Source organism: Podarcis filfolensis (assembly GCF_964270895.1).
Source record: "Podarcis filfolensis genome assembly, chromosome: 13".
Taxonomy (NCBI): Eukaryota; Metazoa; Chordata; class Lepidosauria; order Squamata; family Lacertidae; genus Podarcis; species Podarcis filfolensis.
Genome location: NC_139615.1, coordinates 52,625,889 through 52,651,049, shown reverse-complemented (window position 1 = coordinate 52,651,049; position 25,161 = coordinate 52,625,889). Strand labels below are relative to the sequence as shown.

Here is a 25,161-nt window from a genome sequence, read left to right as displayed (position 1 = left end):
CAAGCAACTATGTATTTTTAAAAGTCTGTTCCCAGCATTCTGTCACTGTTCTTTGACCAGGAAACAGAACCATGAGACCAAATGAGGTCTGTGTGCATGGACAGGGCGGGTGCATAAAGAGCTGTATGTGTTTTAATGTATGCGTTATTTATTTATTGTTGTAAGTTGCTTTGAGTTACACTGGTAAAAAAAGTGGCTAACAAATTTAATAAATGGTAGGCATTTGGGCTTGTTTGTGGGAAACTCCTCAACCCAACTAGCTGCAATCGCTACAGCCCTTAGAGGTGAATCCTGCAGGTGAGTCTCTGCCATCAGTTATCTCCTTTGGGATGAGGGAGGAAAGTCGGTCACCTGAGGACCTCCGTGGCTAAGGACTTTATGGAGACTCAGCAAAGCCGATTACATTAATTACTCTATTACTTGCCTGTCTCTTGCTTTTAGCATTGCAGGCCCCTCACACTTTCACAGCCCAGCAGCTCCTTTGTATCTGCCTTTGGTGTGGTGTGCATGCAGCTGTAGACGCCCAGCCCTCTTGGCACGGACGGTGTTGCTGTGGCAATCTGTACAATGTGCACAATCTGTGCAACTACAAACTCATTGTGGGCAGGTTCTTGAGACCAATTAATGTACTGCACTTTAACCTTCTCTGGGTAATCAAGCTGGTTAAAGGGAGCTATCAGTAGTATTCTACTGAGCTTTCAGTGCATTTTTATGTAGAATGTGAACAAATTATATTGACACACCAAGTTAATGTTACCTGGAAAAGAGGAGACTAAGAGGAGATATGATAGCCATCTTCAACTATCCTGCCACATGGAAGAGGGAACAAGCTTGTTTTCTCCTGCTTTGGAGGGTATGACTCAAACCAATGGCTTCAATTTAGAAGAAAGGAGATTTTGACTAAACATCAGGAAGAACTTTCTGACAGTAAGAGCTGTTCAACAGTGGAATGGTCTCCTTTGGGAGGCTGTGGACTCTCCTGCCTTGAAGGTCTTTAAGCAGAGGTTGGATGGCCACCTGTCAGGGATGCTGTAGCTGAGATTCTTGCATTGCAGGGGCTTGGACCATTGGGGTCCCTTCCAACTCCACCATTTTACAATCCTATGATTGTAATCCGGTGCATTCTTCCTAGCCTTAAAGGATATTTTTTAAAAAGGAACAAGTGGTTGAGGTGGGGATTTTTATTGTTGGGGTAACTTTTGGTGGGTTTATTATTATTATATATTAGTTCCTGTGATGTATGCTTTTCTAATTTTTCTTACTTCAATAAAAAAATTCAATAAAAATAACATTAAAATCTTTTCACCTATTCCCATAGAAATTAGAAATAAAATAAAATTCCTTTCACGTTCCCATGAAATAAAAATACTTTTAGCTATCCCAGTGAAGCAAAAAATAAAAATGAAATCCTTTCATATATCCCCATAAAGTAAAATATATGTCTATAGCTGTTTAACTGTTCTTATTTTTATCTGTAAACTGTCAGGGGGAAAGGTGCGGTATAAACAAACAAACCCCTTTCCTATTAAAAAAAGGACAAAAATAAAACAAAAATCCTCTCGCATATTCTCGGGGGCGGGGCTGAATCCTCTCACAACTTCCCATATCCGTAATAAAAATAAAAATCTTTTCACGACTTGGCTTTGAAAGAGAAATAAAACGTATTCCCAAGCAAATATCAAATGAAAGCCCTGCGGCATCTCTTCCCCCTCCTGAGTGTCAGTCCTTCTCTCCGCCTCGCGGATCCCGGGCGCCGCCTGCGCTGCTCCGCCCGCCAGAGGAGGAGGCGGAGGCCTCGCCTGGGAAGCCGCCGCGGGAGGAGCAGGAGGACCAAGAAGAAGAAGAAGAAGAGGAGGAGGAGGAGGAGGAGGCTCCGCCGCCGCCGCCGCCGCCGCCATGGCGCTGGTGACCCTGCAGCGCTCGCCCACCCCCAGCGCCGCCTCCTCCTCGGCCAGCACCAGCGAGGTGAGGGGCTCCTCCTTCGGCCGGCGACGCCAGCCCCGCGGGCCTCACCCGCCGCCGCCGCCGCCGCCGCCGGGGCTCGGCCTCTCCGCAGCGCCCGCCTTGGCCGGAGCCGGGAGGCCCAGAGCAGCCCCTCCGCGCAGCGTGGCCTCGCTCCGCCCGCCTGGGGGCTTCTCCCGGCCCGGCCTCCCCTCGCCGCCCCGCGCCCGCCTGGCTCCGGCCCCCAGGCCCCCTCCTCTTCCGGGAGACCCTGCGAGGGGCGCCGAGCCGCTCGCTGGGAAACCATTCGGGGCCGAAGCCCTCGCGGCAGCCGCCCCTTCCCGCAACCCGAGGCGCCTTCGCGGGGCTTGGGCCATCCGTTTGTAATGTATTGCAGCCCTTAGAAAAGTTTGTGTGCGCGAGGGAATGAAGTGGTGGGATGGATCGCGCCGCTTCATAACGAAGCCGGATGATGTCATGTTTACTGTGACGTTGTGAAATGTTTTTATTTTTATTTCTAAACACCCTTAAAACTTGCCTGGAAGTAGAAAACAAAGCCAGAAATGGGGAGAGAAATTTCTAGCCTAGAGAGCTCATTCTCTACTTGCGAGGCTTAGCCCATGTAAGTCGCTGTAGTTAACTGGCCAGCCAAGGGATGCCTTGAACAGCTTAGAACCGAAATTTGGCCCATGGGAGGCGATGTGGAGTGAGTGGGATAGACAAGAGAAGAACCTAATCTCACCTGCTTCTCTAGAGCAAGTCCATCATCCTGAGATCCAAAAAGCACCCACCATATTCTACACGCTTGGGCTTATTCACCTGATCTGCCACCTGCCACTATATTGTGTGGGTTGTGGGATATTCTCAGATCCAAGCTTTCAGGTTAAAAAACTCATTTTCCACATCCAGGATCTGGTTGACCCCCCTCCCCCCCCCCCCCCCCGTCTCCAGGTGACTCCTGAATAGTTGAAATGTTCTTCATGCCCAAAAAAGTTTGTATGGTTGCATTCCATGGTTAGCTTTAGTGCTATTCTACCTTCTACAAGGAAAAGACTTGCCGGCTTGTTGAGCTTGATCTGTGGTTTTCATCAGTGCAATCTGTGCATGTTTCCTCAGAAGTAACTCCCACTGTGTTCAATGGGCCTTACTTTCAGGGTGAGTGTGCACAGGAGTCCATGCTTAGTGTGAGCATTTAAAATGTTTCCACCAGTGTACAGAGCTTCAGTTTTAAATGCCCTACATTTGGCAGTTTTGCTGAGAGAAAAACACGAACTCATTGTGATCCCATTTACACAGTAGTATATTGGGAATAATCCTGATTGAAGTTATTGGGATTAAATTTCTGTGCTTGTGAGTGGTGTGTTGGGTTTGTTGCATCTCATTCATGTTTCTTCTCTGCTATCTTTAGGTTGCCTATTGTGTAAGATGCTGGCGGGGGTGGGGGAGCACCTCTCGTGAGCACCTCTTGCCTCTCATCTGACGTTCAAAGTATCCTAGTGATTGGATTTTATTTAGAGCAGCCTAGTGATTGGATTCCAAAAGACAACATGTATTTTTTTAGACAGCTTGCTTTGATCAGAGGAGGATAAAAACGTAACTGGAATGAAATGATATATAGCTGCTTTCTAAAGCTCTTAATTGGTTCATCTGTAAAATTTTAAAGTGCATATAACCAAACCTCCATATAGGTGCCTTTTTGAAATATTAAATGAATATTTCCTTAATAATACATTCATATTGGTTACATGTGGTTTGCAGGCACTGACCAGCCCCAGTCCTGTTAACGTCAGCAACTAGCGGCCTCCTGTGCCTTAAGACCATTCCTTGGAACCAGCTAGGGTTAGGAAACCTATGAAATCAAAAGACAGGCTGCCACTTAGGAAAGGCCATCTGTATTTGTTTCCTCTTCAGTCCCTATTCCAGTAAGATACCATAATAATAATAATAGTAGCAGTAGTAGTAGTATTTATTTATTTATTATACCCCGCCCATCTGGCTGGATTTCCCCAGTCACTATGGGCGGCTCCCAACAGAATATAAAAACACAACAAAACATCAAATATTAAAAACTTCCCTAAACAGGGCTGCCTTCAGATGTCTTCTAAAAGTTAGATAGTTGTTTATTTCCTTGACATCTGATGGGAGGGTGTTCCACAGGCGGGTGCCACCACCGAGAAGGCCCTTTGCCTGGTTCCCTGTATCCTCACTTCTTGCAGTGAGGGAACTGCCAGAAGGCCCTTGGAGCTGGACCTCAATGTCTGGGCAGAACGATGGGGCGTGGGGTATGCTCCTTCAGGTATACTGGGCCGAGGCCGTTTAGAGCTTTAAAGGTCAGCACCAACACTTTGAATTGTGCTTGGAAACATATTGGGAGCCAGTGTATATCTTTCAGGACCAGTTATATGGTCTCGGCGGCCGTTCCCAGTCACCAGTCTATCTGCCGCATTCTGGATTAATTGTTGTTTCCGGGTCACCTTCAAAGGTAGTCCCACATAGAGTGCATTGCAGTAGTCAAAGTGAGAGCATCCAAAGCATGCACCACTCTGGTGAGACAGTCTGCGGGCAGGTAGGGTCTCAGCCTGCGTACCAGATGGAGCTGATAAACAGCTGTCCTGGACACAGAATTGACCTGTGCCTCCATGGTCCGCTGTGAGTCCAAAATGACTCCCAGGCTGCGCACCTGGTCCTTCAGGGGCATAGTTACCCCATTCAGGACCAGGGAGTCCTCCACACCTGTTTGCCCCCTGTCCCCCCAAAACAGCACAGTGGTACCTCGGGTTAAGAACTTAATTCATTCTGGAGGTCCCTTAACCTGAAACTGTTCTTAACCTGAGGTACTACTTTAGCTAATGGGGCCTCCCGCTGCTGCCGCGCAATTTCTGTTCTCATCCTGAAGCAAAGTTCTTAACCCGAGGTGCTATTTCTGGCTTAGCCAAGTCTGTAACCTGAAGCGTCTGTAATCTGAAGCGTATGTAACCCAAGGTACCACTGTACTTCTGTCTTGTCAAGATTCAACCTCAATCTTTTAGCCTCTCTCTCTTTTTCCTGTTATCTTCATTAGGTTAATCTGGTGGACTTCCGGGTTAGCGCCATCGGCGAAATGGCGGAGTTCCTCCGATCGGAGGAACTGGCTCCGTGGAAACTGGGTCTACCCACCACGGCAAAGGTGGGGACCCGCTAGAAATCCCAGGTGGAAGAAGCCTGGGAACGTGGGGTTCGGCAGAGCACCAGGAGCGCCTCCCCTATTCACGGAGAACCCCATTTTGGGGCTCCAGAGCGAAGGAGGGTGATGGGCGCGGTGCTGCGAACTGACTGCTATTTTCACGGAGGGAAGCCGCATTGCCATTGCCGGAGAGCGCTGACTTTTTCCTGTCGACAATTGGATTCTAAACAAGTACCCGTGAGTAGAAACGGAAAATTGGATCAAGAAATATCTTAATTTGGCACCGAAGCGGGAAGGTTCAAAACAGGAAGTCCGCCTTCCGCTTTCTGTAAATAGACTGAAGCAAAAATCTTGTAAGCTAATAGCCTGGAAAGTCGCTTTATAAAGGTCGAAATTTCCTTCATTTATAACCATTAAAACCCCCTTGGAAGCAGGAGAAAAGGAGGGGGGGAATTAAACTGTTCAAGCCTGCTGGAGAGGGAGTAAAGGAAAATAAGTTTCCACCGTCTCAAACCTGGGAACGGGGTGTCAGAGACAGTAATTATCGGAGACGTCCATTGACTGTGAATGGAACATTTTGACAGATAGCAAGAAAAAAGAGAAACAAACTGATTCCAATGTTGCCTGTTGCATTCTAAAGAAACAAAATATTGGAAAATTGAAAGTAACTTTCTTTTGTTGGACATGATTTAAAAAGATGGACACAAATAGAAATTGTATCCTCTAGAGGGAGCTTGTCAAATTGTTGCTGCAGTTCACTTGGGGATTTCACAGCTGCGAGATTAACATTGTGGGACCAGACTGTGACCTTGAATAAAAATGTGTTTGGAAGAAGTCCTGGTGCTTGCTTTTTGCAAGACAAGTGCTTTGTTGGAGCAGTTGCATGAGAAGGTGGATTTGATGAACGAGAAGTTGGATTTGATGACTGTTGTAATCAGTGAATGTGGACAAATAGGGAATACTGACATAGAAATCATACAGGGACCAATCCAGGAAACTGGTTCGACTGGGCAAATGCAAGGGCAGATAATAATGGAGGAAGCTACGGTGCTACCTCAAGCAACACAAATGGAGAGACCCAAGGCCCTGCAGTAGCATATGCCGCTGTTTTGGAAGAATGAACTTGAATTGGGCCAGAGGGAGTCTGGAGCTGAGGAGGCTCTCAACTTTGGAGAGATTTTGAAATATGCTGTTAAAGATCTTTTGGATTATATTGATGACTGTGGGGAGTGGGACTGTGGGGAATGGGCTGGTCTGATGTGGGGAGATGGACATGAGTATGGGTGGAAATTCCCTGGAGACCTACTCCCTAAGGAGAAAGGAAAGAAACTAAGAAAGAGACCAACAAAAGACAAGGAAAAGTGCAAGTATAAACAAGAAGAAAAAGATCTGCAGAAGAGGCATGGAAGAGATTTAAGAGCCTCGGATATCAGACTACCAGGTTGATGGACTAGATGGAATGGATAGTAAGGACTGACATAACCCGAGACCAGGAAGAAGGGACGTTGGATGAAAATTGGAAGAGTCTATAAAGAAAAACTTCTATTTTGGGAATTAGTGTAAATTTAATGAATATTAGGGAGAATGTTGGAATGAAATTGTCTGGCTTTAGCAGAAATGATATAAGGATAAATAAGTATTAAGTTTTTTAAGTTTTAGGGTATTTTATGGTAAGATAAGATTAAATAAAGTAAGGTAAATTGAATACCAGAATATGGTGAAAGATGGATAGGATGTATAGAGTTAATTAATTGGTTAAAAGCTAGAATATAAGAAAGGATTTGCTGAAACAATGACTGAATTAGGATACAAAAAAGGGAGGTGTGAGGAAGTCAGGGAAATAGGCAGATGAAAGATAGGATATGGAATGACTGATTTGTTTTTAACCATTTTTATTTTTTTATTTTTCTGTATTTTGTGTCTTTTTGTCTCCTTTTTTTCTTTCTTCTTTTTCTCTTTTTTTCTTTTTTACATTTTTGTATTTCCTCTGAAATTTTAATAAATATTATTATAAAAAAATAATAATCTGGTGATAAAGCTTTTTTGGGGGGGAAACCAACACCTTTTTATTGGGGTTTTTTTACAAATACAATAACCATTAAACACTTGTGATTATAGCTTTCAGCCCTAAAAGAGAGGCAAAGATCTAGTCCTTGTCCCCTGAAACCTATAACATATTATTTCCCTTTTCATATTATTAAATGAAGCAACAAAGCCAGTGTGATGTTGTGCTGAGGTTGTGAACTCAGCACTTCAGTCAGTCATGAAGTTTGCTTGGGTGAGCTGGCTTCTCTGTCTCCCTAACCTACCTCTCAGGGTTGTTGGGGGGAAATGGGGAAGGGGTGGCATATATGCCCCTCTTAAGCTCCTTGGAGAAAGCTTGTGATGATAAGGCAATAAATGTATGCATGCTATTATTTTATTGAAGCTATTTTTAAAACTTGCAAGAAAACCTTTTGAATCATATTATTTTGAGCCTTTAATGCTTAATGCTTCTTGCTCTTTCCCCTTCAGTTGGAGGTTGGCAGTGATGACGACCGCAAACTGAACCTGAGGTAAGCACGAGCTATTTAAACCCTTGCTCCAAAAGTTGTTTCTGGCATCCCCTGCCCCCCTCGCTGGTTTATGTGATCCCATATAAGGTCTTGATCCTGTGTGAAGGACTGGGGAGAATGTTCCAATTTGCAGGTGGATGGAGACTGCTGCTGGCTGGGTCCCTCTTACCCACCCCATGTTCATTGGTCTATTACTGCCATTTCTTCTATGTGATTCTTGGATACGAGTGAGGCCCAATATTAAATGCGACATGGGGCATTTAGGAAAAACATACCTTGGTGGTCTTCCATATTTCTCATTTAAACCCAAGTTGTTTCACTGGTGCCGAGGCACAGAGGGATCTGCGACTAATGCACTACACATGCTAATGCTTCATGTGACTGTCTGTGTTATTTGTTAGGAGATCTGCCTGGTGTTTGGGGTTATCAGTAATAGTTTCCACCTGCCAGGGACCCGTGGTCCAGCTTGAGAGAGAACAATGTGCATCTTGGCTGTTTCTCCAGGCTGTGTGGCTTCATATGCAGACTGTATCAGGGCAGGGCCTGGACTGTCGCTGGTTGTACTTGAATCCAGACCTGGGAAGCAGCTTTCTAACTGGAACTAGATAATTTTTTTTGCGTTGGAGCTAGAAGAGCAACAGGTTTTTATGTTTTTTTAACCTGTTCTGTTGAACATGCAAGAGCAGAAGCTCCTGGGATTAATACCAGACCTGGTCAAGCCAGAGGCTCTGCACTGGCTGCCAGTCTCAGAGCTGATGATATATTCTGGAATTCCCATTTGTGCCTCTGAGACATGAGCGGTGTTGTTCATAAAGTACCTAAGATTTTCTTTGCACTGTGTGAAGCTAAGAAAACAGGCCCGTATCTTCTTTCATGCTTACAAGCTAATAGGCACAATACAAAAGGGGGGATTTGATTTACCTTTAAAACTCTTCCTGCCTTGGGACTACCATACTTGAAGGGCCACCTGATTCCATATGGTTTCTTTCTTCCTGGCATGCTGAAGGAGTGGAAAAGGGGTGAAGCACATGTTCAACATGTTTATTATAAACCATAGCTTTAAAGTGATGTGCAAACCAGGCTTGCGGTTCTTAGCCAGTATTTACATTTTAATTGCTTTCTTCTTTGCATATATGACCCTGGGAATATGATTGAAGGGTGTACGTTTGTGTGTATGTACAGTCGTACCTTGGTTTTTGAACACCTTAATTTTTGAATGTTTTGGCTCCTGAACGCCGCACACCCGGAAGTGACTGTTCCAGTTTGCGAACTATTTTTGGAAGCCGAATGTCCAGTTGGGCTTCCGCAGCTTCCGATTGGCTACAGGAGCTTCCTGAAGCCAATCAGAAGCCGCGCTTTGGTTTCCAAACGTTTTGGAAGTTGAACAGACTTCTGGAACAGATTCTGTTCGACTTCCAAGGTACGGCTGTGTCTATATATATTAATCTATCTATCAATCTATCAATACAGTTTTCAGGGTGTGGAACAGGAAAACAAAGAACTTTCAGTTCCAAAACTTTCCAGTTCCATAATGACCTTGTAGAATGACCACTTGTAGATGCCTTGTTGAATGGCATTTGGTTGTAACTGAGACAACAGAGTGAGCCTTCCCTCTCCTTCTGAGGCAGTCAGGTGGAAGAATGGCTGCTGATAAATGAGTACACATAGCTTACCAAGTGAGTTCCCTGGGCTCAGGTTCCAGCCACATGAGGTCCCCATTTCAAAGTACAGGATCCCAGTTAGGTTGCTGCCTTGAATGACTCCTCCTCTGCTGGGCAGCAATTGCCTCCTGGCTCCACTTCTGAGACAAGACAGCCAACCAGCTGCACCTTTATTCAGGGAAGATGGCTGGCAGTCCTTGTTCTGTACTGCCAAACAGCAACAAATGATGCTAATTAAGCATAGGAGCAGCCAACCTTCACTGGCAGAATTCAGTAATTACTGGTCCCTGTTGGCAATCAGGTGACTTGAAATTTTGCATCCTGGTTTGTTGTTCACCACCATTATTGGAGACGCTGTCAGATAAGTGGAGGACTCTGTGTCTCTTGAACAGAGAGAACTTAAAGGACAATTTGCTTGAAACTTATTAGTTTAGGGTAAAGGCAAGTACCGTATTTTTCGCTCTATAACACGCACCTGACCATAACACGCACATCGTTTTTAGAGGAGGAAAACAAGGGAAAAAACATTCTGAATGAAACAGTGGATGTATCATTTTTGTGCTTCATGCTGTGGCCACAGACATGTGATCTGATGGTGAATTTGGGGTGACCCAATGCAAAAATCCTGAGAATTCCTGTGGATCCATGCTTTGTAACCACGTTTTTGCACCATTGCAGCCCCAGGCAACAGTGGGTGCGTGATTTTTCTGGTGCAGGCTGTAGCCATGGACATGCTATGTGATCTGATGGTGAATTTGGGGTGACCGAATGCAAAGATCCTGAGGATCCCTGTGGATCCATGCTTTGTAACCACATTTTTGCACCATTGCAGCCCCAGGCAACAGTGGGTGCGTGATTTTTTTGGTGCAGGCTGTAGCCATGGACATGCTATGTGATCTGATGGTGAATTTGGGGTGACCCAATGCAAAGATCCTGAGGATCCATGCTTTGTAACCACATTTTAAATGGAGAGCGAAGGAAAAACAAAGAAGGGACATGAGGTGGTGTGCAGAGAAGCAGCTGGCTAAGAATGCAGGAGAGGGATTTAACGGGAGGGAGAAAAGAAAGGCAAACGTTTCCCCCCACCCCAGCCATTTCTCTCTCTCTCTCTCTCTCTCTCTCTCTCTCTCTCTCTCTCTCCCTCCCTCCCTCCCTCCCACCCTCTCTCTCTCTCCCTCTCCCCCAGCAGCACCGGAGCACAGAGAGGAAATAGAAGGAACACAGTCTGCTTTCCTCTCTGCTTGCCTGGAGGGGAGGGGCTTTCCCTGCTCTTTGTTCCGTTTCAGCAAACACAGCAAGGAAACAGAGGAGGGTGGGCAGTAAGACCCTGAGGCAGAATGCAGGAAAGCAGCCACTTCCTCTTTTCAGATTTCCCTTCTCCGTGAAGCGCGATTTGATTTTTGCCTGATTTTTCGGCTCCAGGGACCACACATTCGCTCAATAACACGCACACACATTTCCCCTTCCTTTTTAGGAGAAAAAATCTGCGTGTTATAGAGGGAAAAATACGGTAAGTGACACGATAGAAGTTTATAAAATGATGCATGGCATGGAGGAAGTGGACTGGAAAGTTATTCTCCCTCTCTCATAACACTATAACTCATGGACACCAAATGAAGCTGAGTGTTGGAAGCTGCAGGACACATACAATGAAGTGCTTCTTTATGTATCACATAGCTAAACTGTGGAACTCATTCCTACATGAGACAGCCATGGCCACCAACTTGGATGGCTTTAAAGGGGAATTGGGCAGGTTTGTGGAGGAGAGGACTGTCAATGGCTATGCTCAGATGGCAGCAATGCTTTTGGATGCCAGTTACTGGAAACTACACGGAGGGAGAGGGCTCTTGCGCTAGAACCCTGCTTGTGCGCTTCCCGGAAGAGGCACCTGGGTGGCCACTGTGAGAACAGGATGCTGACCTGAAGGGAACATTGACCTGATCCCACAGGCTCTTGTTATGTTCTTATAGTTTAGAGTTGCTGTGTTGCGTTGTGAGTCCATTGGGGGGCACTCTCAGTCTGTTTCTTCTGAGATAACTCTCAGGCCCTTGTTTTCTCTGTGATATAGTTTTGTCTAGCTTTTACATCCATCAGAAGGCTGCTGCAGGAAAGATAGGGTCGTTCTAGTAGGCACAGAAGTTGGCTTGAAAGGCAGGCCTTTTCCGCTGCAGGAGTCAAGAGGGCAATTGGAACAGAGCAACACCTGCAGTTGCAAATATAATCTTTAAGACAGGAAAGCTCTGTCCAGGAGAGAGCAGAATAATTTGGGCTTCAGTCTTATTTTGGTGTGTTTGTATTTAAAGTAAACCATGCTCACAAGATATAACCATGCAGTTTTCAATCTTGGCCAAGATTAAATCAGGTATGGGGGGAACCTAGATGTTGCTGAACTACAAGTCCCATCATCCCTGGCCATTGGCCATGCTAGCTGGGGCTGATGGGAGCCATATAGTCTTTCGTCAAACATGGATGAAATTCACGGTGCATACAATTTTCTTTCTAGATTCTATTATTTATTTATTTTTAACTGTTTCTTTTTATGATAAGTCTCAAAGCAACTCATACATTAAAGAAAAAATGCTGCTTGTGAAGCAAGAATTGGAACCAATGATACCAATACTAAAAAGGACTAGTTTGTAGCAAACCCTTTCCTTCTCACAACACAAGGGGATCACCAAACCTCCTAGTTAAAATAGATGCAAAGACCATAGCAGTATTATCACTCCAGTTCCTGGGAGAATAGGAATGTCTTCACTTTGTGCCGAAAGATGTCTGCGTTTGTGCCCAGCAAACTTCCCTGGGGAGAGCATTCCACAAATAAGGGGCTGCCACTAAAAAGGCCCATTCACTTTCTCTTGGAAGAATCAAAGAATTGTAGAGATGGAAGGGACCCAAAGGCTCATCTAGTCCAACCCCCTGCAGTGCCTTGAAGTTCACTGGGTGATCTTGGCCAGCTACTCACTCTTAGCCTAACCTACCTCACATAGCTGCTATGAGGATAAAATGGGGAGGAGAAGTATGTAAGTCACCTTGAGCTCCTTGGAGGAAAAGTGGGATATAAATGCAATAAGTAAGTAAGGGCATCTGATGGTTTTGAGGTCCGTGACAAAGCAGTGCATGAGGGACTGCTGTCCTGAGCCATGTTTGGACCTGGAGATGAATTGACAGCCAGCATAGCTGGCCCAGAATTGGTACTGTATGTTTGAATCATCTGGTGTCTGTTGATAATCTGTCTGCAGAATTCTACACTAGCCATGGATTTTGAACTGTCTCTAAAGTCAGCCCAGCATATAACACATTGCTACAATGCAACCTGGGCTTATGAGAGTACAGATCACTGAAGCCAGGATATCTCCACCCAGATATAGACACCAGCTGTAGTTGGTAGAAGGCACCCTTACCGTTGTGCCTGCTGTGGTGACAGTAATGGATCTATGAGAACTCCCAAGCGGCTAACTTTAATCCTTCGTGGGGAGTGTGGTCACATCTATATTTCATATACATCAGGTTTTTCATCCGCTTCCACATTACCTATTCACATAGCCAGCATCCCAATACATCTCTTATTGCTGAACTCGCAATTGCTAAATCAGGGGTGGGAAAAGATCCTGCTGGAAGGCAAGATCCAGAAGTGACCCACCCTCCACAGGTCACTTGGACAGGTGAGTGGTGCTGGCCACCTGTTAATCATTTGACATATTATTATTTCTTAGCATTTCTATATTTAATCCAAAGGAAGATTCTTCCATGAACTTTGCTACGCTGATAAGCCCAAGAAAGTGAATGCGGTTACCCCAAAATGGCCTGGCAGGATCAGGCCTGAGGACCACTGCACTAAATACACGTTAGAACTGAAACATAAGGAAACTAAGAATGGTGAAGGGCAAAACCACCTTTTTGCTACTTGCAAATCTTATCTGTATTTTTTAGCCAAAGAACCAGAGAAAAGCATTGGTTGGTTGTTTTGTCCACTGGTAGATGGCATTAGGGATTCAAGGTATGAGGAACAGAATATGACAACAGCTGAACAGTGTCAAGCTAAATACAATATGACCGCATCTTTCAGCAACACACTGCTGGAGGCAGGCTGGTTGAAATTGCACAAATAAAATCCAAGCAAGGTGGAGAGCCTAGAAGTTGTTTTTGCACTAAGTCCATTGGGGTTACCCAGCATGGAAAAAGCTTTTAAGCTCCCCACCTTGCTTGCTGGGCAAGGCCCACTCAGCACACCTGTTCTGGGATGCTCTTGCAAAATCTCACGGGGCCATATGAGTTCCTGCAAGATCTTGCGCAAACATCCTAAGCCTTCCAGAGCCAGCGCCTTGCCCTCCAAGCAAGGCAGAGAGCTTAAAAGCTCTTTTCATGCTAGGTCTGCTAGGGTTTCCTGGTGGTCAAGGAGCTTTTAAGCTCTCCGCCTTGCTTGCTGGGTGAGGCCCACTTGGCACACGGGTTCTGGGAGTAAGGGGTTCAGACTGAATCATTGGGCAGCTGCACACTTGTGGCACAGACTTGCTTGAATAAACAGAATTCTACACACTTAAAAGCACTGGAGAAACATTTGTATTATTACATTGCAAACAAAATGGAAAATTAGACTGGGCCATATGCTGTGGCATGAACTGGAGCGTTCAGGCTACAGGGTGGGGTTGCCTGATCCAGGCCTCATTGCTACTTTACCCTTGCAGAGCAGGAGATTCCACCCCTTCCATTCCGGGTTCCCCTGCCCCCCAGCATTGCACAGAACACAGGCCTTGTGCTGGTTTCCCAGGCCACGCCCACGTGGCAGCCAGTTCCCAACCGCTGTCAGGCTAACCAGATTGCCTCCTCCTTGCTCAGAGCACGCTACAGTCAGGATACTGCAGCCTTGACAGGATGTGATTCAGCATCCTGTTTTTAAGTATCTGATAGAGTCAGCAGCTTCTGCCTCCACTTCTCCTTGCTGACTTCAGCTGCAAGACAACAAGGGATCACAGCCCGTGGGATGGCACAGCATGGCTATTGTCTTCAGGCGTAGCCCCCCTCCCCCCCCCCCCCCCGCAGGCTGCTAAAGCCTCCATTCACTCAGCTTTAAGCACATTCACTCAAAGCCCTGTAATTGTGACTGACCTATAACTGTGACCCGAGTCATGGACTCCACACTATGCAACCCACATTTTCCATAATGTGTTCAGCTTCCTAGATTCAGCCTTGAAATGGAGGCAGTTGTTTGCCTGGAATGCTAGCACATATTTGTTTGGTGCTTGTGTGGTAGTCTTGAAGGCTATATTTTGGCTCCTCCTCCTCTTTTTCTCAGCTGTAGCGCTAAGCTGCGTAAATGTGGCTGGCCCTGATTGTGTGGTGGACGGTGGATGGCATCAGATAGCCTCAGGGATAGGAAACCAGGTAGCGAGAGGCGGGGTTTGCACATACTTTTCCACAATCCTTGCATGGGAAGATCGCCTGGCCTTTCTCTGGATACACTGTTGTGACCAGATTACTTGAACTTGCCAGAGTCTTTCTCTTATAAGACTCATTAGAGCTAAATCCGTCTTCCTTAATGTTTGATGGAGTAGTGACTTGCCTCCATCGAGGGAAAACATGTCACTGTCTTGGACCAAGTGAGTTCCAACTGCTCCGACTCACCCCTTAGCCTCAGAGGCCATTGTTGGCCTTTGTTGCCTAGTGGGCAAAGGCCAAAGGGGCAACACCAAGGAGGAGGGCAGGATATGCCACCAGAATAACCCTGTTGCGATAGGGACACATCATGTCATTTCTGTTCCTCTTGAATGAATGTGATTTTTAAAATTGCAAGCATGTTTTGTAAACAGCTTTGAGAGCCCTTTGAGACTGTAAAATGGAGTATAAGGCCCTTCTTTGTGTGCCTCCTCCGTGAGAGGTATGGAGGGTGGCAGTACCAGAATGGGCCTTTTCTGCAGTGGCTCCCCATATGTAGAATGCTCTCCTCAGGGAGGTTCGCCTGACACCTTCATTATACACCTTTAGGTACCAGGCAAAGATGTTCCTCTTTAACCAAGCCTTTGGTTGATTGACATTCAGTGCCCTTTTAAAATGTGTTGGGGCGTTACTGGGTTGTTCTTGTTTTTATTTTGATTATGTATTTTGTGTTTTCATACTATGATTTTATCCTGTGAACTGCTCTGAGAACTGCAGGTATAGGGTGGTATATAAATTTAATAAATAGTAGTAGTAGTATAAGTAGATAAATAGGTAAACGGTGGGAAGGTAAACGGTGTTTCCGTGTGCTGCTCTAGTTCGCCAGAAGCGGCTTAGTCATGCTGGCCACATGACTGGCCGGAAGCTGTACACCGGCTCCCTCAGCCAGTAAAGCGAGATGAGCACTGCAACCCCAGAGTCGTTTGCGACTGGACCTAATGGTCAGGGGTCCCTTTACCTTTAGTAGTAGTAATAATAATAATAATATTCTAAATAAATAATTGGTGATCTCCTCTGCACAGGTAAAATATAGTACTTTTTCACACAACACATCATTAACTGATACTGTTTTGTTACTGTAAGATGTTGTAATAGCCACTGGCTATTGGAAGAGAGGTTTGTCAAAGTAGGGCAGAGAAGTAAGCAGGATGCTTCAATACCATCAAATGAAAAAGTTTCTCTGCTGATGAAAATGAAGAACAAATAGCTGATTCCCAAGATGTAAATTATGGAAGTTATGAATGGACATTAGTGAAACCAAGTACACATTCCACTTCTAATAAAAAGTCAGAGTGTAACACATTATAAAAGAGCATCAGATAGGGGATTGGCCTGCATGCCACAACTGCCACTGCTGGCTTGATTAAGTGAAGAGGACAAGAGGCTTGTAGTTGGATCACATAAAGTCAAGAGGGCCTAAGAAATAGTTATGAAAGCCCTGGATTATCTGTGTCAGAAGGATGAAATGGACTGCATCTTCTTAATAGCCATGAATATACAAATAAAGTTACACTAAAAACAGACAGTTCAGATCAGCAGTTCCCCAGCATCATCGTAGAACAGTATTATTTCATGTGCAGTGAACCAGGTGGAAGAGAACTCTACCACTACTCTGGAGAAAGGCTCGGGGGGGGGGGGAACCAGTTGAAGTTATTACTCATAATCTTGTAGATTTTGTGAAGAAGGGCACTGATAAGAGCTTGCAGGCCATTGGAGGTGATACTACAAATGTTAACACTGGCTGTTGGGTAGAGGTCAAGCTTGGTCATAAGTTGATCTGGTTGGTTTGTGCCGTCCACGCCAATGAGTTACCCCTGGGACAACTTGATTACAGCAGTCAATGGGAAGACCTTGTCTATCAGCAAGTGGACAGTTAACATTCAAAATGCTAGACTCTGCTTCAGAACTTGAAATTGATCCTTCATTCACCAAACTCTCAACTGAAGAGCCTATTGCTTCACTGAGTGACAGTGTTATAAAGGATATATCTACTGATCAAGCACTGTGCAAATGCTAAGCATGATCTTAATGTTCATGTTCTGTTGTGCACCCTCTTTTTGGAGTGCTTGTTCTCCTGGGGCGGTTCCACTTGCCCTCAGCAAGGCATAACCAGAAGACATTCCTTGTGGATTGTGCCTACGCTACTTAAGCCTGTTTGCTTGCTTGCATTCAAATGGCCATCCTTGAAAATGGGTCCTTTGTGTTTGTATCTAAGCCTGCTGCATGATGGGAGATGAGAGATTAAGCTCGACTCCCCCCAAGGTGGGCCTGGGACGCTGCACAGTGTGGCTTTTCTCCTTGTGTGGAACCCTCTCCTGTGGTGTGTGTGTCTTGCAGCTGACAGAAATGTGCAGATTGCAATCATGATGAAGCAAATCTGTGTCACCATGGCAGAGTTGGCTGGCATTCCTGGCAGTTTGTTCCTGCTGGGAAATCTGCCTTTGTGGGCTCCCTGATTGATTTCCTCCTTTCTTGCCCTGAAAGAGCTTTTGCATCTGGCACCGTGAATGGCCTGCAGTCTTGAAAACACTGCTTGGAATTCTTGGGTAGTGAACACAGCCTACGCCCTCTTGCTCAAACAATACCCTGCTCAGAAGATAACTTTTGTTGGCAGAGTGCTGCAAGCATTTGGAGCGAAACTTGCCAGCCGCTCTCGCTTGCTGCCTGCCCTTGTATCTGAAAGGCAGCGGAGGCCTCATCAGATGTTACCTCCAGAAAGGGCGCTCACCCTCCTGGCCAAAGTGTCAGTGTGCTCCATCCTGTAACTGTCTTTGCTCCTTGTTTCAAACATCCCCAAGGAGGCATCAAGAGGCTGTTGGTTCTTCCCACAGAAATTTGACAGCAGCTGCCGCTGGTCAGGGGTAACCAGTGGCAAATTGATGGGTGGAATTGTGCTTCCTTTAAGAGAGGCTATGATGAGAATTCTCTGTGGGGCAGCCTGCCTTTGACACGACACATTCTTAATAAAACTATACTCATTTTGGTATAATCCAGCATTTAATGTTGATCATTTAATTCAAACTCTTGAACTGTGTCAGACTACACAAAAAGCAACAAATTTTAGAGCTTGCTAAGCAGCATAAGACTAGGTCAGCTAGATCAGACCAAAGGGGCCTCCCTTGTGCTTGATCTGAAAGCTGCAGTTAGAGCATAATGCTGCAGCATGACTGCTGACAGGAGTGAGACCCCGTCAGCATAGAACATCTGTGCTCAGCAGTGGTTGCTGATTTGCTACCAAGTCCAGTGCATTTTTATTAGTATATAAAGCTCTCAACAACTTGGAGCCAGTTTACCTGCAAGATCCCTTGACCCAATATGGCCACCTGACTGCTTCAATCTGCGGAACTGGCATAAGACCCCTTCCACATTTGTAGGAAACTGATCTTTTAGTGTGGCAGCATTCACTGTATTTTCATCACCTGCTAAAAGCATTTTTATTATTTTATTATTTATTAAATTTGTATACTGCCCTTCAGCCAAAGATCAACAGAAAAATACAAAATGAGAATACAAAATGCATTAAAAAACCAGTAACTCCTCTCCCAAGCTTGTCCAGATATGTATAATGTTGACATATGTTTTAATCTGTTTTTGGTTTATCTTTGATTTTAATTCCCCTGTGAATGTTTTAAATAGTAGTTTTTAGGAATTGGCGGAAATGACTGGCAGAATCCGAGACCTGGGAGAAGAGTTGGTGGAAGAAGACTGGAAGAAATTTAAAGACTACCTTCAGAAACACTGTAAAATTAATGAATGTTAAAATGATGTTGGACTGAAAATAAGTGGCATTAGCAACAAAGTTAATAAGAATATGCAAAAATGAATTGATAAATGGATGAAAATATAGAGTTATAATATGTTAAGATATAGAGTTAAGATAAACGAAAGAAGGTAAGGATTTGCTGATTTGATTATTTAAATGGGAATACAAAAAGGGGAGGTGTGAGGAGGTCAAGGAAACAAGCTAATGAGTTTAAAGTTACTAAAAACGGATTTGTTTTTTAATTCTTTTTTATCTATTTGTTTTTTGTATTTTGTATTTTTATTCCTCTTTTTTCTCTTTTATGTATTTTTCTATGTTTTCTTTTTTGTATCTTTTTCTTTCTATGTGACTTTTTTCTATTTTGTAAACTTATGTTTTTGTAAAATCACAATAAATATCTTTTTTTAAAAATAGTAGTTTTTATTGATAACTTTATTGCTTTCTTTTTGTAAACCACTTTGAGGGTTTCCCCCCTTACAATCAAGTGGTATATACATTTTATGAGATATATAAATAAATAAAATAGGTCTCCCTAGCTCAGCCTTTGTTTCCAGTGAGGGCAAGCAGATGCCTCTGAAGAGCTCACATCCAGATCAGGGTGAGGGCAGCAGCTCTTCCTTGAGTTCCATGTGCCACACATGACTGATGGTAATTGATAGACCACTCATTCATTCATTGGTTCAATCTGCTTGTAAAGCATCTGTTCCAGAGACTATCAAACATGTTTTGTGGCAGAGGCTAATTCCTTCCAAGTGAAAAAGTACAAATGAGGGGACATTTAGCTTCTTCCTCCAGTCATGATAGATTGTGCATAGTTCATTAAAACTATACATAGTCCCAATGAGGATGGAAGAAGGAGATAGTGCATTAAGGCAGCCTTTCCTAAGTTGGTCAGCCTTATGGAGTTTACTGTGGCCAGTAGTTGGGGATGATGGAAATCGAAGTCCCAAAAACATCTGGAGGACCTCAAGGTAGGGAAGGCGGCTTTAATAATTTAAATGGCTAGATACAGCATGGTGAGTCTGTATCTAATCTTTGCTAAACAGTCAACTTATCCATAGCTGATCTGCAGTGGAAACTTGTATGCTTTGTAGGTCAAGTGTCTTGCGCAACCTAAGTCCTGTTGCTGCCAAAATCGCAGCTGGTTGTGGTTTCTCTTTGGAAAGTGCAGGCCCAGCAGAGCTGAGGTTGTGATATAGTCTTGAGCCATGGCACAAGCATGAGCTTGACTTTCTCTCTCAGGTAGTTGATTATAGCCCCTGTCTGAAACGCCTCTTGGGTGCCTTGACTCAGAAGACTGCTTCTGGCAGTGGACTGCATGCTGCAGAAACACCATCAGGAATGCAAATGCCTTCCTTTCTTAATAGAAGTGTTGGGAATCTGCAGAATGGATATGTTGATTCACCATATCTTTGCTGAATGGATGGCATCTCTCTGAATGACAACGCAAAATCAGCAGCAAGCTTGGGATCCCACAGCAGTTTCTTTGGCAAGCTTAAAGGTGTCACAGCCAAATATGAGCTCTGGTAATTCAATCCTGGTATCTTAATTTCCTCTTGCAATTCCCATTAGATGTGGCCTTCCTTGCTTCCTGCTTCCCAGTTATTTGGGAGCTACTTCATGCGTCCTGGACTGGTAGCTTCTCTCCAAAGAAAGTGGAGAGGAAGGTGTTTCTAGAAAAATGGACAGACTTTAAGAAAGAGAGCCAGTGACAGCTTCAGGATTTCTGACAATACCAAGGCACAAGTTGTCCAGTTCTTTAGCCCCTCTCTACAAGTTAGGCTGCTTTAATGGGCACAGTCCTGTAAGTTGCCACCATATTTAAGCTCTTTGCCTTGCATGTGTTTAATTTGTGAATTTTCAGCTGGCTGGCTGCCAAGTGTGTAAAGCTGTGATTACACAAGTTAAATGTGTGCAAGTTGTGAGTTGAAGGGCTCTTGCCAAGATGGTGGATAAAAATGGTTTTCTGTTGCTCCAGAGGGTAAAACAAGAAAAAGGATTTAGGTCAGGCATAGGCAAACTCGGCCCTCCAGATTTTTTGGGACTACAACTCCCATCATCCCTAGCTAACAGGACCAGTTGTCAGGGGTGATGGGAATTGTAGTCTCAAAACATCTGGAGGGCCAAGTTTGCCTATCCCTGATTTAGGTTAAACTTATTTATTTAATTTCTTAAACACATTAGTCACCTTTTTTTGCCAATGCACCCCAAAGCAAGTTACAGCAATCTAGTCATCCATCAATAAAACCACCATAAAACAAAACATAGAACAAATCAAAAGTACATTCTTATTTTTAAAAGGCAGGATTAAAATACCCCACCCACTAAAGGAGCCCACAGATAATTAAAATCCAAAAACTTTGTTTCTGCCTTGTGCCTAAAGATGAGGAGAGCATTTTTCCCCAGGCAAGGAGCCACCAGTGAGAAGGCCCACTCTTGTGTTGCCACCCTCTAGAGCCCCTGTGGAGGGCACCCACAGAGAAGGGCCTCCAGTGATGATCACAGGGTCTGGGTCAGAGTATAGGTTCAACATCCTGTTTGACAGTGGAGCAGACTGTGTTGGAAGGTGATGAGCCCTCATTTGTTAGAGATTTTGAAGCAGAGGCTGGATTGTCACCTCTTTTCAAGGATCCTATAGCAACAGATCTCCTGCATTAGCAGGAGGAGGTTGGACCTTTGAGACCCTATCCAGCTGTACAATTCTAAATTGACTCTCCTTCCTTGGAGGTTTTTAAGCAGGGGTTGAATGACCACCTGTCATGGATGAGCTGAGATTCCTGCCTTGTAGGGGGTTGGATTAGATGACCCTTGGGTTCCCTTCCAACTTTGCAATTCTATGATTCTATAAAATTGACCCAACAAGAAATAACAAGGCTGTTGTTTTCCATACAAAAGCCTAATTGTTTGTTTAAAAACAGCCTTATGGTCACCTATTTGCTACTGAAATGGTGCCCAGCAAGGAAGTATGCAAGGTGAAATCTTAACATAATGAGGATGTTTTACTCTATATGCAGTGCAGAACTGGGGTTTGGGGGGGGGGGAGAGTTTTACTTACTCATCTGTCAGTGTGACACTTCTTAATCTACTGAGGTTCAAATGAATTTGGAGTTCTTTTGGAGCCCAGCTGTTGGACTGTACTTTTCTTCCGAAAACAAGAGGTGCTGCTGCTGTTTTACAGAGCCTGAAAAGAAGAAAAGCCTGTAGGAGCTTAATGATTTGATGAGCTTCAGCTGGTTTTCTCCCCCCTCCGTTGCCCTTTCTTTTGAAAGGCCCTCTTTCATCAGGATATGTTAGGGCAAGTGCTTTCTGAGCCAGGATATGGTGGGGGAGCACAGCGTTCCGTAAAAGCCACCCCTTCCTGGGTAGCATCAACAGACTTGGAGAGTCCTCTCTCCTTCACTCAACAGTTGGTGGCCGTTTTCTCCTCTTCTCTTTTGTCTTGCCAAAAAAATAATAAAATTGAGTAGCGAGAGGATGTTGGTTATGAACCTTTCAGATTTCGCTGACTTCTGCCTGTCTTTTCGACCAGTGCATTGCTTCTGCTGCTCAAAGAAACCCCGTCCAAAATAGTATGTATGGAACGTTACCCCTCCCATTCCCCTCTATGGCTTTGCTTACTTGAGGTTTCTAGGTTCTGTTTAGGTTTCTTCTCCTTAAGTGAAATCTTCTGTGTCGTGTTTATTTCAGATCTGATGTTTTGGTAACTAAAATGCAAAGATGTAAGGTTTCTTTTTGTGTGTTGTTTGCAAAATTGCTAACATATAATTGCTAACACTTGCATTTTAAGGGAGCTGTATAGAAGCAAGCCTGATTTAAGTCGGTTGGGGGTTCATCTTTGCTTGTGCTGTCTTGGGGCAACAGCCAGAGAAGATACTTTGCAGGCAACTAGTGTGAGCAGAATGTGGTTTGTGTGTGTGTGTTTGGGATGGGTGCTCAACACAGATGCTCGTGTGGTCCTTGAAAAGATGTTCATTTCCTCCTAAAAACAGTCATTGCAATACAGATTTGCTGGATTTCTCTATATTGCCATATTTGAGGGCAACTTTGATGATGTTTATGTTTGTGGCAGTGAAAATGCCATGTCATTTGCTTGTGAGGCAGCTGCTGAAATCCGGGAAGCATGCCTATTTTATTTTACATTTTTCACTATCAACAAGCTTCTTGAAACATCTTGAATGCCTTTGGCCTGTCCAGTGGTGACCGCATGGCCGCAGAATCAAGGCATCGTCTGTGGACTTCGCTTTCATTAGGCCTAGCTGTAGAATGATCTCATCAATGCTTGATAAAGCTGCTTGGAGTTTGCGGGCAGTTGGCAATTTCTCTCTCCTCTTTATCATAAACAGGAATTGTGTATTGCCGAGCTTAGAATGGCAGGAAATGTTAAGAGAGATTGCCTGTCGGGATTTGTGGCTAATGGGAGAGAGCACTCTTCATCGCTTGGCTTTTCTGACTTCAGACTTTTTTTTATTTAAAAAACTGCCATTGTGCACCAACATATCTCCTTATGTGCTGTCCAATTGTTTTCCACAAAAAAAAATTTAATTGTTGGCCTGTCAATGAGCTCATATTGGTGGGAGGTTGTTAGTTTCTGAGGCTGATCTTGAAGAATGAATTATAAATTTGGGGTGTGGGGGGGACCTAAGTTCTTCCGGAATAAAAAAGATTGTGTGCTTAATTTTATTTTTATTGTGTTGCAAGTGTTGTGTCTGCTGAAAAGCCCTCTTTTCTCATAAATCCCAGCTGTTTCCATTGAGGCTTCATTAGGGAAGTTCCCAGTCAATTAGAAATCTGTTTTTTTAAGCGGGAAGGAGTTGAATGTCCCCTCTATATTTGAAGGACCCCGGTTCAGTTCCTGGCATTTCCAACTTAAAAGATCTCAAAGTTGGGTAAACCCTTGTCAGAATAACACATTAGAACAGGGTTTGCCAAACTTGGGTCTCCAGCTGTTTTTGAACTACAATTCCCATAATCTCTGGTCTTGCTAGCTGGGGATGTCCAAAAACAGTTGGAGGCCCAAGTTTCCCCAAAGCAGCTGGAGATGTTTGAGAAAGGCTGCACTAGAGAGCTGCTACTAAGCACAGCAAGCCAGTCTAGGTTAGGCAGACCTCCCTTTTTTCTTGAGATAGGACCATTCTTTTACAGCCTTTTAAAATGCAGAATCTCTCACACATGTGCAGTTTTCGCTGGCCAGGTCTGGCGAAATGAATGAGAAATGCACAACAGAACCAGCCTGTCCTTGCCGGCGTCCCAGTTTCTCTCAGTCACAAAGTTTGGGTTGTCCAAGCTTTATTTTTGTTCTTCCCTTTCATCCCGTAATTTTTCTCAAAACGTGCAGTTGGAAGATGGCATGAAAAGAGGATGGTAGTTTCCTCTCTAAATCCCAAAGAATCATCTGCAGTTGAAGTTTTTAAAGAGCAGCTTGAAACTGCATGCTAAGAAACAGATACAGTGGTACCTCAGGTTAAGTACTTAATTCGTTCCGGAGGTCCGTACTTAACCTGAAACTGTTCTTAACCTGAAGACCACTTTAGCTAATGGGGCCTCCTGCTGCCGCCGCGCCGCCAGAGCACAATTTCTGTTCTTATCCTGAAGCAAAGTTCTTAACCTGAGGTACTATTTCTGGGTTAGCTGAGTCTGTAACCTGAGGTACCACTGTACATTAAAAGTTCATACAGACAACTGTTCTCACAACCTGGATTTTTATAACCAAGTGTTGTTGAGTCACTGAATTGGAGGGTCACATCCTCCCCTACAAAAACAGCAGCCAAACATGAAACCCAGTTGGAAAGTTACATAGAAGGCCAGCACCTGCAGCCCTGCTGCCTTTAAAGTCCTCTGCCAGCAGCAAAGCATCACCAGCCCATTATGACAGCCAGCCGTTTAAAGCCTGGGACTTTGCTGCTGACTCTCTGGTCTAACAAGGGCTCAAGTGTTTTGAAGAACACAAGGCACAATCCTTTCGTCACGGTAATTGTCTTGAGATTTCCAGAAACACTGGAAGCGCATGACATTGACTTTTTCCTCAAGGGGAGAGGAACTTTTTTGAGGAAAACAGATAAAAATATTTCCAATGTTTACTTGACTATTGGTATGCCATTTACTTGCTTTGTAGCCTTTGACTTGAGAAATGAATATATGAAATAAATGTACCTTCAGCTTGTTACATATGTTATAGAAAGAAATTGGGAAAATGAAATCATCTTGGTTTATTCTCTCCCCGAGTACCCCCAAACAGGGCACAAATGAAATAATTATGCCATAGTTCTAATGCAAGAATTGGAATGGGGCTTTATTGTCTGTAAGTCTGTAAATGATTTTCATTGCAATTCTGACAGTGTTTTACAAACCGGTGGGATTGGAGTTTTGGGACTGCCCCCCAGGCCAGTTTAGGTGGAGAACACGTGTGTTGCATGGATTTCACCCTTGCTAGCATTACTGAGATAATCCAGACTTGCTATTTACCCTCATAGCCCTCCCTGTTGCACCCCCCTCCCCGAGCCTGATCTCCTGCATCTGTTTGTGTTCCAGCTTGAGTGAGAGTTTTTTTATGGTGAAAGGTGCTGCACTATTCCTCCAGCAAGGAAACAGCCCTCAAGGTCCACGAAGTCTTACTCACCTTCACAAACATGCTGGTAAGCATTGTCA

The 25,161-nt window shown here is 44.4% G+C and overlaps 1 protein-coding gene across 3 annotated transcripts in view; it reads left to right on the top strand.

The window, feature by feature from the left end:
- Positions 1 to 1,784: 1,784 nt before the first annotated feature.
- The window catches only part of SSH1 (slingshot protein phosphatase 1), a 49,711-nt gene continuing 26,334 nt past the window's right edge, over positions 1,785 to 25,161 (top strand). Inside the window, exons 1-3 of one of the 3 annotated variants that reach the window (XM_083583812.1) lie at positions 1,785 to 1,965; positions 7,619 to 7,659; positions 25,045 to 25,148. In XM_083583812.1, the coding sequence (XP_083439938.1) occupies positions 1,897 to 1,965; positions 7,619 to 7,659; positions 25,045 to 25,148 (214 nt within the window). In that variant the 5' untranslated portion in view covers positions 1,785 to 1,896. Of the gene's footprint in view, positions 1,966 to 2,409; positions 2,564 to 7,618; positions 7,660 to 21,577; positions 22,086 to 25,044; positions 25,149 to 25,161 lie in introns of those variants that run through there. The other 2 variants (XM_083583814.1, XM_083583813.1) reach the window with 2 other exon arrangements.